At 33.2% G+C, this 14684-nt stretch overlaps 1 protein-coding gene and 1 non-coding gene across 3 annotated transcripts; both read left to right on the forward strand.

The window, feature by feature from the left end:
• Window positions 1-83: 83 nt before the first annotated feature.
• On the forward strand, window positions 84-8924 carry LOC134242388 (arginyl-tRNA--protein transferase 1-like). Of its 2 annotated transcripts, none has more exons than XM_062724461.1 (10): window positions 84-213; window positions 1087-1150; window positions 1372-1715; window positions 1979-2100; window positions 2504-2578; window positions 5414-5575; window positions 6086-6267; window positions 6518-6617; window positions 7335-7452; window positions 7809-8924. In XM_062724461.1, exons 1-10 carry the CDS (start codon window positions 108-110, stop codon window positions 7991-7993), a joined length of 1458 nt encoding a protein of 485 aa, XP_062580445.1. In that variant the 5' UTR covers window positions 84-107; the 3' UTR covers window positions 7994-8924. The 2 variants fall into 2 exon arrangements, with proteins under 2 accessions (XP_062580445.1, XP_062580443.1); XM_062724459.1 differs by lacking the exon at window positions 5414-5575 and adding an exon at window positions 5611-5772.
• A 4684-nt stretch (window positions 8925-13608) lies between these two features.
• On the forward strand, window positions 13609-13681 carry Trnar-acg (transfer RNA arginine (anticodon ACG)). Its single transcript has one exon. It is a non-coding gene; the product is annotated as a tRNA-Arg (tRNA).
• The last annotated feature ends 1003 nt before the right edge of the window (window positions 13682-14684 follow it).

Here is a 14684-nt window from a genome sequence, read left to right on the forward strand (position 1 = left end):
AGTTAATAAGTAGGCTATATGATTTGCATTTTTTTAATTTATGATTTTCTTGCAATTTTTTAAGTCCGCGGAAAATACGAGTAAACCGAAAGTACAATTTCACAATAATGGCAGATTCGGTGGGACCAGGAATTGTAGAGTGGTATGGAGGTGGAGACCGTCCTGGACATCGCTGTGGTTACTGTAAAAGCTCCGACACAAATGTTTCTGATGGTAAAACTATTTTTTTTTTGTAAAAGAGTTTCCATAGGACAATGGAAAAATTCTCTCACTATCTTGTTGTCAGTTGCTAACCCAAACAATGACCAGAAAAGACGCTTCAAGAGATAAGCTTTGTGTCCTTTGGGTTTGAGGTGTAAAACAAATTGAAGTTAATGCACAGATATGTAAAGTAAAAGAATAGAGATGTACATGAACCAGTCAATAAAAACTACATGCCTCCTGGTAAGTTAAGTTAGAGGTCCGTTTATATTTCTGTACATTAACAATGTATAAAAAGTGCCTGTTTTGGAAGGTAAAAGTTGAAAGTGACACCCCAAGGAAAACTCAAATGATGCATTAACAGAGTATTACCAAGGTTTTCCAAGGGATTTTGATTTCAACTGAAACATTGCTAAACAAAATAAAACTAAAAAAAGACCAGTTTAACTAGTCAGAGAAATTAAAGCTTTGAGTTGCTTTATTTCCATCATTGCTGTAAACCAACTATTTATATTCAATAATTTCATGTCATCTTTTATTCACAATTTAACGGATTGAAATCAATTCCGACGATTAATTTTTGTGATTGAGGAAATATTCTCCAGTACATAAAAACAAAAATCATGATCATGAATGTTTGATTTGCGGCTATTAATATTTGCGAGGCAAAGTAGGTCGAGAAGCGCGCAGATATTTTTTGCACACAAATAAAAGTTGGACTACTGAGTACCCCCATCTTTCAGTTTATTAGGATAGGTAAATTGCACTACTTCTAAATGAAAAAAAGTGTTAACGTTACTTTAAAATTCCTCTGCAAGACATAGTCATATTATATTTCAGTCCAGTAATTTTGATTATAAACTCATCATTTGTCTTTTTTTGCAGGAATGTGGGCTCACGCTCTGACGGTACAGGATTATCAAGACCTTATAGACAGAGGATGGAGAAGGTATGGAGAGGGGAGGGGCATTCATAGAGATCAGGGGGACTAATAAGCAGAGTTTTAGTTTGGGAAGAGACTTTGTAGTGGGGATGGCAAAATGAGAATAAGGAAAAAAAAAGGCTGAGAAAAGATGAAGAGCATTTGTAATAGAGGGAGATAGAAAGATGGAAAGAAACTGAATTTTATTTTTGTCCAACAGTTTTACTCAGTTTACTTTATTTTTTCAGGAGTGGAAAGTACTGCTACAAACCCAAAATGGACACCACCTGCTGTCCTCATTACACAATTAAAATGGGAGCCCTCGACTTCAAAATGTCAAAATCACATAAGAAAATCATCAAACAGTTCAACAAATTTATCATCCATGGGAAGAAAAGAGGGGAACATGAAACAGAAGAGGACGGCATGGGGGAAACAGAGGGAGGGGGGTTAAAAGGGGCAGGGGCAGAGAAAGGGGGCAAGAAAAAGGGGAGTGGCTCGCATGATTCTTCAGGCAAAGAGAAAGTGATGGAGACAGACAAAGACAGGGTAGAGACAGAGACATCACAGGTCAAAGGGGCACCCAAGCCAGGTATTAAAAAAGTGTATCACATAAAAAATAAGGCGCATACATTTATACTTAAGCTGTTATATTGTATCTGATGTTTTTAAAACTCTTTGAATTTTCAGTATGAAATATCTTCTTTTCCATTCATTTATTTGAGCATTATCTTATCTAAAACTCTTTATGTTGGCTTTAAGTTTTAAGTTACAATAGATGCTTGAATAGAGATAAAATGTGTCAAGGGGCACAACTCTAACAAAACTAATATGTAATTTAATTGTGTTCACAAGGACTTGGTGCTGATCCTAACAAACCAAAATGTAAGAAAGCCAAGGAACTCAGGAAGGAAAGAAAACTGGCAAAACAAAGTTACAACCCACAACCAGAAAAACAGCCATCACAGAAACAGAAAGTAAGATTACATAAACAAAGTATTAAGATGACAAAAAACAAAGTATTTAAAAATAGCAAAAACAGAAAGTAAGCAATATCACAATTAAAATGCACAAAACAGAAAGTAAGATGTTGTGCTACATACAATACATGTGACATAACAGTAAAAAGATATAAATTTTTCAGTAAAAGTTTTGTAATTCATTTAAGTTTCTCATTACTTTATGAATTAAAAAGAAAAAGACTTTTAACTTCAGGAAAAGACTAAAAGTTTGCAAAATTGAAAGTACACTACAAGTATACTGTTCAGTTGACTCAGGTCTCTTTTAAAAAACTGTTTTTATATTAACATATGGTTTTCTGTTTGACATTTACACTATACTAGTAAAAAATTCTGTAAATAATGCCATCTTCTGTTTCAGAACTCAGGGGAGAAAACTCTAGAAGATTTACTAAATGAACCTGACCAGGCAGAGAGTTGTGCTCATAAGTTGGAGGTAAGCTTGTTTTAAACTTAACACAGCAAGTAGTGCCTCAGTTTTATATAATCTTCTTGGAATCTGGGTACTTTTTTAATATTTACATGTTCTTAATAAACCAGTGCTTCTTATTCTACATGGTGCTTCATTATTTATTATTTTTTCTACAAAATTAAATCTCATTTTGCACAAAAGCTGATCTATGAAAGCTACATGTAGGCAAATTCTAATTCTTGTAGAATCCTCTGATAGCTCTGCCAATAATCTCACATATGCATCAATCCAATACAGTGTACCTTTTTTCTTGTTATATAAGGAATCACTGTCTAGTTAGTAGAGCATATCAGGGCATCAATGATAGTTGGAAATGTGGGATAATTTGCGTGACGGGCTTTTCCCAGGTTTCCAACTATCATTGATGACCTGGCATGCTCTACTAACTAGACAGTGCATCTTTATATATCAATTTCATCATGAAATAAAATTGTAAATTGAAATATTAAAAATGTAGACGAATAGGTTTAAATTACACAAAGTTTCCCATGTCAATTTCAATAATCCCCGCCCACTGAGGTCAAAAACAAAGACAGTCAATGAGACTAACATGCACATTAGGCCTCCTTAGCTCCTGACGTATTGTTTGGCGAAATTGACATTCTGACAGAATGATCAAGAAATCAAATCAACTAATTAGCTCACCTCAACGAAGTTGGGGGGAGCTTATGTGATACCCTCGGCGTCGGCGTCCCAAGTTAAGGTTAAGTTTTTTTGAGCAGTTTTCTTTTTAATTACTTCTGTGTCCTATACTGATTAGACATGCATGGAAGATGGTTTTAGTGTGTTTTATTGTACCAGACAAAGTTTCAGATGCTGCAATTTCAGCAAAGGAATTACCAGGTTAATGTTTTTGGAGCAGGTTAACATTTTTGGTGCAGTTTTTGGTGTGGGTTTCATTTCCAAGTAACTATAAGCCCTATGTTGACCAAACTTGCATGGATGATACATCTAAGGATGCATACTACCGTGCTTGCTTCGGATGCTGAATCTGACCTACATTTTCCGGTTGAGTGAACAGGTTAAAGTTTTTGGTGTAGGTTTCATTTCAAAGTAACAATAAGCCCTATGTTGACCAAACTTGCATGGATGATACATCTAAGGATGCATACTACCGGGCTTGCTTCGGATGCTGAATCTGACCTACATTTTCTGGTTGAGTGAACAGGTTAAAGTTTTTGGTGAGGGTTTCATTTCCAAGTAACTATAAGCCCTATGTTGACCAAACTTGCATGGATGATACATCTAAGGATGCATACTACCGGGCTTGCTTCAGATGCTGAATCTGACTTACATTTTCCGGTTGAGTGAACAGGTTAAAATTTTGGTGCAGGTTTCATTTCCAAGTAACTATAAGCCCTATGTTGACCAAACTTGCATGGATGATACATCTAAGGATGCATACTACCGGGCTTGCTTCGGATGCTGAATCTGACCTACATTTTCTGGTTGAGTGAACAGGTTAAAGTTTTTGGTGCAGGTTTCATTTCCAAGTAACTATAAGCCCTATGTTGACCAAACTTGCATGGATGATACATCTAAGGATGCATACTACGGGGATTGCTTCGGATGCTGAATCTGACCTACATTTTCCAGTTGAGCGAAAAGGTTAATGTTGTTGGTGCAGGTTTCATTTGCAAGTAACTTTAAGCCCTATGTTGACCAAACTTGCATGGATGATACATCTAAGGATGCACACTACCAGGCTTGCTTCGGATGCTGAATCTGACCTACATTTTCTGGTTGAGTGATTAGTTAAAAGTTTTTGGTGCAGGTTTCATTTCCAAGGAACTATGAGTTCTTTAATGACCAATCTTGCATAGATGATACATCTAAGGATGCATACTTCCAGGCTTGCTTCGGATGCTGAATCTGACCTACTTTTTGTGGATGAGTGAAAATGTTAGTTTTGATGCATGTTTCATTTCCAATAAACTATGAGCCCTATAATGAGCAAACTTGCATGGATGATACATCTAAGGATGCACACTAATGGATGTGCTTCGGATGCTGAATTGGACATACATTTTTCAGATAGTAGACAAGGTAAAAGTTATGGTTGCAGGTCTATTACCAAAAACTATAAGGCTTATATAACATTGTATAAACCAAACTTGCACAAATGCTGCATCAAGAGATGAAAACTCTCAAATTTGCTTCAGATGCTGGATTTTCATTACATTTTCATGAAGAAGTAGTTTAAATTTTTTATGTAGGTCTATTTCAAAGTATCAGATCAAAATTGCTTTTAAAAATATTTTCATTTTTGGAATGTATACTTTTTGTTGGTTAATTGTGTGACTTTGCCTTACTTAAAGACAACATTCGTTGAGGTGAGCTCTGTAATCTCTGATTACCTATGTTTTTTAAAGAGTTGTCACGGAGAAAACAAATACAAATGAAAATATTATATGACAGAATTTTTTTATCTCATTAATTTAATATGTTTTGGATCCTTAAGATTTTAAAGGAATAGTTCCTATCTTGTAGTCATCTTCAATTTTTTGGTTTTATCTTTCTCCATTTAAGTAGATTTTTTAGGTTCTGAAACTTGTAATTTCTTGAAACCTAATTTCTTCATGAACTGAACAAAATTGGCATGTGTCATGCATAAATCCTAATTTTGTCAATTTTCTTGTTTTTTCATCTCAGTGTCACTTTTAATTAAAAAAAAAAAAGCTAGAAAATCTGTCCTTTAGTTGAATTTTCTTTCATCAGATTTCATACTATCAAATTTAATGTTCTAAGAACTCTTGATGAGGAAATATAAATTCTGAGACCAGCTAACTATATTTACAGATTCGGCTGGTTAGGTCAGAGCCCCGCAGTCCAGAATTCACAAAATCCTTTGACCACGCCCATTCCGTCTACCATTCCTATCAAATGAAAATTCACAACGACCCTCCTGAAAAACCCAGCGTGGCTCAATACACCAGATTTCTATGTAATTCTCCACTACAGGTAAATATCTTATGAGGGATCACTTCACATTTCAGGTAAAATTGGTCAGGGTTAACCCTCCTTCATCGGAGTTTGAGGACACTCACGAGGAGTCCTATGGGGTGTTTAAGAGGTACCAGATGGGGATTCATCACGAGGAGGAGTGGGACTGCTCAGAGGATCAGTTTGACCAGTTCCTGTGTGAGGGGCCCCTGCAGGTAGACTGGGAGGCTGCATGGAAGCATCTTTATGTCCTTTTTATGAAAATATTATCAGATACTTGTGTATAAACCTAGATAAAATTTCATTGCTTGTATGTGTTGCTTTCATTACAGGGAAAGAAACAAAATTCTCTTGGAACTTGAAATCAAAATTGTTGAAATTTAATGCTAGAATTCTAAATTTATTGACAAAAGCAGAAAATTTTATTGATTCAATAAGGAATTATTGAGATATTCAAAAGATTAAAGCATTTCATAACAGGATTTTAAAGTGATTTACAATGCAAAACATTTCATTGACATTTTGTAGGAGGAGTATAAAGAAGGGAGGCTCCCTATGGGTTATGGATCTTTCCATCAGCAGTATTGGTTAGACGGTCAGATAATAGCTGTGGGGGTCATCGATATCCTCCCAAACTGTGTATCCTCCGTGTACCTCTACTATCACCCAGACTATGACTTCCTCAGTCTGGGGACCTACTCAGCTCTCAGGTGAGTACATTGAAAGGTTCAAATTGAACGTATCACAAGACTAATGGTATCAAGTAATTTAAGAATAAACAAAAATACCCACCTAACTCAGAACTCAAGTGAATTAAGTAATATAAAAGTAGAATGTAGAGAAACCTAAATTTGAATGTAAGCAGTCTCAGCTCTACCAGTATTTTTATTGACTGACTTAAATTTGGTCAGTTTTCATTAAAAATAAGTACTAGCATATTTATACAAGGATGTTTTCCAGGGAGATTGCATTTGTTCGTGAGCTGAACAAGAAAGACCCAGATCTTACCTTTTACTACATGGGTTATTATATTCATTCCTGTCCTAAGATGAAATACAAGGTAAGTTTTACATTTGAACAGGTTCTATGTCTACACAACAGGCTTACAGCATTTACATACACAGATGAATGTCTCCCAAATTATGCAAAACAACCATTTGCTTCACCAAATCTTCAGCGAAATGGAGAAATTTTTTTTTGGAATCTGAATTCTGGTAGATTATTTAAACAATAAAATGTTTTCTTTGTTTGTTATTACTGGAATTAACGGAAGCAGCTGTTGCAGAAAAAATACATAACCCGCGTAAGCGGGTTATGTAAATTTTTTCTGCAATAGCTGCAACCGTTAATTCCAGTAATAACAAACAAGGAAAGCATTTTATTGTTAATATTTATATCTGTTTAAATAATCATTTAAAGTAGGATTAAAAAGATGATATATTGTATTAATGATGCGAACATCTTTATATGTTTCATTGATGGAACAGCCACTGATCAAGAAATCTGTACTGGCGACTAATGTAGTTCATGCAGTGATTAACGCAATGGGTTTTCTTAAGAAATATAGGGTAAAATATTCAGTGGATGTAAATATATACATGTATGCACTGAAAAATATATGTATTTATCACTATAATCTTTGATACAATGCCATGCCTCTCTCTGATATATGTACATTACACTGTACTAGTATCAGGAATAAAATTCTTGTGTAAAGTTCAACAGACCCCTCCACACCTTTAATTATGAGTGTATAACGATATTGTGATTTCTTTAGGGACAGTACTATCCGTCCTACCTCCTCTGTCCTGAAGTTTATTCATGGCATCCTATAGAGGAGTGTGCTCCAAAACTGGATCAGAACAGATACTCCAGGTTTGCTGAGCCTGGTAAAGGTAGGTATAGTCCTGTATCTTTGTGGATGTTCTAATAATTTATACAAGATTTGGTGTAACTTTAATGTTTGCGTTTTAGTTTAAGGTTTACTTCATGTAATTCCTCTGAGATTATTGATGATAACTCCCTAAAACTGTTTTCTGTGAACTCTTGCTATGAAAATATCACAATTTACACTTGGAAATATTTTACTTTAATGTTTTCCAAGAGATATATTATGTGTTAGTACAAGATATATGACTGGGTTAGAGATTATACATATATTGTGCTTTGAATTAATTGTACTAAAAAATTTAAGTCACCATGGCATCCAAAGACAGGTTTTGCATTAAAAATCATCTAATCATCATTTCAGAGGATGAAGAAGGGAAGGTGGAATTAGATAAAGTTATGATTCTACACAAGAGAATGGCCATGACATATGAACAGTATAAATTACTCAACCCTAGGAAACAGACCACCCATGATAACGTCATCAGGAAATATTCCAGCTTTGTGGGGCGGAGTTGTGCCACAAGGATGTTACTATACAGAGATTAGAGTTTAAAGAACTAATTTTACCAGCTTATGTTTATGTCTCATTCATTTACACTGTTGATTTTATGCAGTTATATTTTTATTATGTGATAGAGGACTGCATTGTTATGTCACCCTGAATGAAGTTGTGACATATTGTTATTTTTAGACCTTTAGTTTAGCAACTTAAAGCACATAAAAGTGATGGAGATGGTGTTATAACTGCTAAAATAACTAAAAATGTCATATAATGATAGGCTATTGCTAAATAGCAAACTCTGTAGGTTTTTGAATTGCTTTTTAATGTAGAAAAATTAGACACCAAAAAGTTAGTTATAGTATGTTTCTGTGCATTGTTGTTTGTTTTGAAGAACAGTTCTGGTTTTTATGCATGCACAATTGTACTGTATTTTCATAATAAAGTGCACTTTGCATGTAAGATTCATGTATATAAGAACTGTTACCATTAGTGATAACTTGACAATTACAGTGTGCATTATAAATTATTTAAAATAATAGAATTTGAAAAATCTCAGTTTTGGGGGGTTAAAAATTTATCGTATCTGTCATATTATAATAAATTGTAGTGCTCCATAAAAACAGAGAGCTGCATAGGTGCTCTCTCTGGAAAGTAGATAGTAGAATTTTGTGTTTGTTACTTAGCTCCACAGTTGATATGTGTATTGCTCCTCAGATATTATACTTAGAGCAAAAAGTCTCTACACATATTATAGTGCATGTACATGTACATGTGTATTTTAATAATTTGATGTGCAAAAACAAAAGTAAATATAACTGCATGTAAACCCCACTAAACTCTCTTGAATTATATCATACTTGTATTGTTTATAAATAGGTTACAGTGTATTATGTGAATAATTATAATGTATTACTTCAGAAATATTTGTCAAGAGGAATATATGTAAATTTCTTTCATATTTGTGCAATAAGAATCATCCAGATTTTTTTTTTAAAGATTTGCAAAACCAATGTTTTAAAGTTTGTTTTTTTTTAATCTTTTTTTTTTCTACCACTGGTATGTGAGGTCTGCTATGAAACTGAAAGATCTAACATTGTAACAAAATTGAATGCAGTCAAATCTTGTTATCTAGAACACAAGAATTTTGCAATTTATTTAAAAAAAGCAATGTAGTGCATGTATCACATAACATTTGCAGATTCAATGCAATTGCATTTCTAGAAAATTCAAATGCAAGTCAAACTCCAAAGGTCAAGGTCAAAATTGTTGGTATCCAAAGGAAGGACTTACCATAAGGAATACACCTGTGAAATAGGAAGGCACTAGACAAAAGTGCTTACTGTTCAAAAGTTATGGCTATAAGGTTAAAGTGTTTTATAAAGTGGGCCAAACTCTGTAAGGTTGCATCAAAAGGTCAAACATAACAAATCAGAGATTACAGAGCTCACCTCAACAAATGTTTGTTTTTAAGTAAGGCAAAGCCCCATATTAAAAGATCACTAATCTGGAAAATCTACAATTGCAAGCCTGTTATGTGCATCCTTACAGATGTATCATCCATGAAAGTTTGGTCATCATAGGGCTCATATGTACAATTACTCGGAAATAGGATCTGCATCTGGTCATTCAGAACATTTTGTTGATGCAATAGAAAATGGGGAATAGATATGATTTGCGTATCTTTAATGACTTTATTTCATTCCTTTAAAGTAAGCACCTCTTTATATTTTTTCAGATGTGAAATCCAACCCAATTATTTTATTTCAGACATGCAATCTATAATATAAAGATCTGCAATTCAAGTGATAAACTTGAGAGATCTTGGTGAGCTCCTCTTGCAAAGAATTTAAGACTTTAATTTTTAGCTCTACTGGTCAGAGACCAGAAGAGCTTATGCGATAGTAATGCGTCCGGCGTCCGGCCGTCTGTCTGTCTGTCCGTCTGTCTGTAAACAATTTTTCAAAATGCTACTCCTCCTACAGTTTTGGTCTAATTTCAGTATAACTTGGCACACAAGTAGACTACACTAAGATACATAATTCTGTGTATCGGTTTTTGAGTTCGATGAACGGTGTTGCCGTGGTTACTAAAAAATGAAATTTCTGTGAAATTCTTTCAAAACGCTTCTCCTCCTACAGTTTTGGTCTGATTTCAGTATAACTTGGCACACAAGTAAACTACACTAAGATACATAATTCTGTGTATTGGTTTTTGATTTCGATGAATGGTGTTGCCATGGTTACTAAAAATAGAAATATCTGTAAAATTGTTTCAAAATGCTACTCCTCCTACAGTTTTGGTCTGATTTCAGTATAACTTGGCACACAAGTAGAATACACTAAGATACATAATTCTGTATATTGGTTTTTGATTTCGATGAACGGTGTTGCCGTGGTTACTAAAAATAGAAATTTCTGTGAAATTCTTTCAAAATGCTACTCCTCCTACAGTTTTGGTCTGATTTCAGTATAACTTGGCACACAAGTAGAATACACTAAGATACATAATTCTGTGTATTGGTTTCTGATTTCGATGAACGGTGTTGCCGTGGTTACTAAAAATAGAAATTTCTGTGAAATTCTTTCAAAATGCTACTCCTCCTACAGTTTTGGTCTGATTTCAGTATAACTTGGCACACAAGTAGAATACACTAAGATACATAATTCTGTGTATCGGTTTTTGATTTCGATGAACGGTGTTGCCGTGGTTACTAAAAATAGAAATTTCTGTGAAATTCTTTCAAAATGCTACTCCTCCTACAGTTTTGGTCTGATTTCATATTATTGGCACACAAGTAGACTACACTAAGATACATAATTCTGTATATTGGTTTTTGATTTCAATGAACGGTGTTGCCGTGGTTACTAAAAATAGAAATATCTGTAAAATTGTTTCAAAATGCTACCCCTCCTACAGTTTTGGTCTGATTTCAGTATAACTCGGCACACAAGTAGACTACACTAAGATACATAATTCTGTGTTATCGAATTTTAATTTTAATATTGATGAATGGTGTTGCCGTGGTTACTAAAAATAGAAATGACTGTAAAATTGTTTCAAAATGCTACTCCTCCTACAGTTTTGGCATACCTGTCAACTCTCCCGAATTTATCGGGAGTCTACCGATTTTTAAGCATCCCCACCGACTGTCTACCGATTTTTTTTTAAACTGCCGTTTCTACCGATTTTGAAAAAATTGTATTTTTTACCTACTTGGGTTCGTAAAATACCGATTAGTCAACACAAAAATGGAGGACATGCAGTGTTTACCGATAGCTAATCTGTTTATTGCCACTGATAACAGGTAATCAACAAGGTGTCAACTGTGCTAGCAGATGTAATTGCAGTTGTAATTGCTCCTTGTTCTCATTAAAAGTGTAAATTATCAAAGACAGAGATGCCAGATGTGAAAATTTTTACAGAACATGACGGTAAATAACGATATGGAAGTACTTGATACTTTGCTGCAAATAAGTTTACAAGTGTCTAAGACAAAACTATTACAACATAAACAATACAGTGATCTGGAAAGGTGTAACTACAGTACTCTATTATTAATTTAACAAGGAGAGGGAAACAATTTCATGGAAGCTAACATAAATGAAGAAAGATTTCCCCACAGATTTTGAGATTCAATCTCTTAGTAAATCCTGCATCAACATCAGCATATAACAGCCCCTGGAACTACAGAGCAACAAGACAGTCGGTGTCTTTAGAAGACTTCTTTAAAGCTAAACAGGGTAATACATTTCTGAATAAAATATAAAATTAGCACATTAGAACATTACTAATTAAAAAAGTTTTATATTTAAAAATTCTGATATATGTTATGAGATTAAAAGGAAAAAAAATACAGGGTCAATTATTTCATTCATACTAGATTACACATTATTTTAAGAATATAAGCATGAAATTTTGACATTTATTTCAATTTCAGATCTTTAAATCCAGGACACAACTCATATAGACTTAATGAGAAAATCCATTCATCCATCTATTAAAAGCTGAAAACTTGGACTGTCTGCAGATACCTTATTAATTTTTCTAATTGCCAAGTTGAACTATGACACTTGCCATGAATATTATATAAATGATGGTTTTATGGACAGACAGAATATATAGCATGTATAGTGAACATAAATTTTTATGATTTCAAAATTAAATCACATTGCACAAGTTTCTAAACAATGTATGAATAAACAGTAAATTTTATGAATTATTGATAATGTTAATATTAATAATAAAGTTTTATCTTGTAAGTTGTTTATTTTTTTCTATTAAACAGTAAAATGCGCGACTTTTTGTATTTGCAAAAGGTCGTCGCGCGTTTTCTCCCCCGAAAAATTTTGGCAATGTTGACAGGTATGTTTTGGTCTGATTTCAATATAACTTGGCACACAAGTAGACTACACTAAGAACATAAAGAGACTTTATCAACGATTATTATTCTAATTGCTGTAAAATTTTATATAAGTACTTTTCTTTTCCTTTGCTATAAGTTCAAACCAGTAGAGCTTCAGTCTCGACAGAGACTTCTGGTTTATTTTTCTTATTATTATGAAATTTTATTTAAAAATTTGGCCAAACCTTTTCCACTCCTTTAAGAACTGAATAATGTTTGCATATATTAATAAAAGTCATAATGCCCCTATTGTTTTTATTGATTTCTTATATTCCCAGGTTAAACTTTGATCCAGAAAATATTGTCCACTGGCGGGCCTTATCCTGACTCCCAAGATTTAAACAAATTTGAATCAACAAAAAGAATTATTATTTTTCACTGTAAAATTTTGGCTCTGTATATTGTAAACTTAGCTAGGCTACTTCTTTTATGAATTGAACAAAATTGTATTTGTTTACTTTGGCATATTCATATGACTAATCTTTGTGTTAAATAACGACTTTTCTCAGACTCTTCTTAATAATACCCCCCCCCCTTTAGAATGATCCTCATCAGGATTTCGATATTCTGCATTTGATTATATAAAAGTTTACTCTTATTTCTAATATGTGCTTTGGCCTACAGGTAAAAGATGTTATTTATGTCTCTGAACATGCTGAAGAAAGTCAATGTTTTCTATACTGACAAAATATATTACCCCCTCCCCCTCCCCAACCCTTCCTCCCAAAGGCATTAATATATAACTATAGTTTACGATAGGAAGAAATTGATTTAAAGATACAGTATGATTTATGTACGTATATTTCCCCCCAACATTAAGAGAGATCCACATCTTTGTATACTTTGTAACAATTGGATCCGCCATGCATACCTTGGATCAGATCGACATTTCCTTAGATATATCAAGGTCTACTCGCTTTACACCTTTCTGAACTTTTCAAATATCAACATTAAACTGAGTTATTCAAATATCTATACATCTAACTATGACATATACACGCAGGACATTTTTTTCTTAATTGGCCGTCAGTTTAATTTTTAAGATCCGCGCCACACTACGAAAACAAACAACGCTCGTGAACGGTTTAGACTGTGACTGGGTCAAATCAATGGAAAGACAGTTTAATCTTATATAAAGAAAAGAATACTCATCAAAAATAGTTTAAAGTTATAACTGAATTTTATATAAAAATCTTTTTATTCAAAGAAATAAAACACAATTGGTATATCAGTATTTAAACACCCACGTACCTACAAGGGCTTGTGGCGCAATGGATAACGCGTCTGACTACGGATCAGAAGATTCCAGGTTCGAATCCTGGCAAGCTCGAAATTTTTTTTTTTTGGTGACAAATTACACAAGAGCAACATTGATTAATATTCTCGTTGTCATTTTAAAAGACAATAGAAATTGCCTTCTTTTGATTTCTGATTCTTATCTATTTTCTACTTATACTTTAAATGAGGCAATCCACCTAAACTCCAATATTTTTATACCTCTAGAAAGCTGCTTCATAATAATAATCTTCATTTTTCAGCATGGTTTATTGAGAAACAATTAAGTATCACAGCTAACAATATACGCTACCAAGTCTGAAATTTAATAGATCAAGATTCACCTGAATCATAATTAATAACGAAAAACGGATTTTTTTTTAATAAACAGGGATACACAAAGAGGATTTAACAATTATAAATGTACTCACTTCTTGAAATGTAATTTAGTGAAATTTCATATACATACATGTATTATGCTGAAATAATACAATAATAAACATATGATTTTGTAGAATTGACCACAGGTTTTGATATCAAGAACTTATAGAGCAGATTTGATGAAAATAAGCATTCCTGCTGATTGCAAAAATTAAACAACTGAGAAGTAGCAATTCATAAAACAAAATAATAACAATGTAGCCAAAATCACTTCTATCCAATCTACCTTAAAAGCAAAAATTTTAGGAAGGATTTAATTCTGGCATTTTTTGATGAGGATGTTGACTGTTGAAATGTCACTAAAAATTTATTCCACTTTTGTTTCTGAAAGTTATCTTTTAAGGCATCACAAAATTGTATAAATTACTTCTCATTAAAATTATAATACCAATTTTTTTAAAAGCAAAAATCAAATTTGCATCTCGCTGAAAATTCTACTTATACAGTATTTACTGCAAAAATGGATCTCAATTTGATTTATCTTGACCCTTAAAAAAATTGTTTAAAGCATATAAAATGATACTTTCAACTTTCAAGGATACCCATATGGCACATGATTTCTTAAACTTCTCATCAATTTATAAAATGAGAGATACATTTCCTATACTTGTATTCTG

Source organism: Saccostrea cucullata, unplaced genomic scaffold (assembly GCF_032062105.1).
Source record: "Saccostrea cucullata isolate Sc308-1 unplaced genomic scaffold, CSIRO_AGI_Scuc_v1 ctg268, whole genome shotgun sequence".
Classification (NCBI taxonomy): Eukaryota; Metazoa; Mollusca; class Bivalvia; order Ostreida; family Ostreidae; genus Saccostrea; species Saccostrea cuccullata.

Excerpts from the sequence above, each read along its gene's own strand:
- LOC134242388 (XM_062724461.1), top strand. The coding sequence starts at position 108 with ATGGCAGATTCGGTGGGACCAGGAATTGTAGAGTGGTATGGAGGTGGA. Across the intron at positions 1,151-1,371 it reads ATAGACAGAGGATGGAGAAG|GAGTGGAAAGTACTGCTACA; the intron begins GTATGGAGAGGG and ends TTATTTTTTCAG. Across the intron at positions 6,618-7,334 it reads GTCCTAAGATGAAATACAAG|GGACAGTACTATCCGTCCTA; the intron begins GTAAGTTTTACA and ends TGATTTCTTTAG.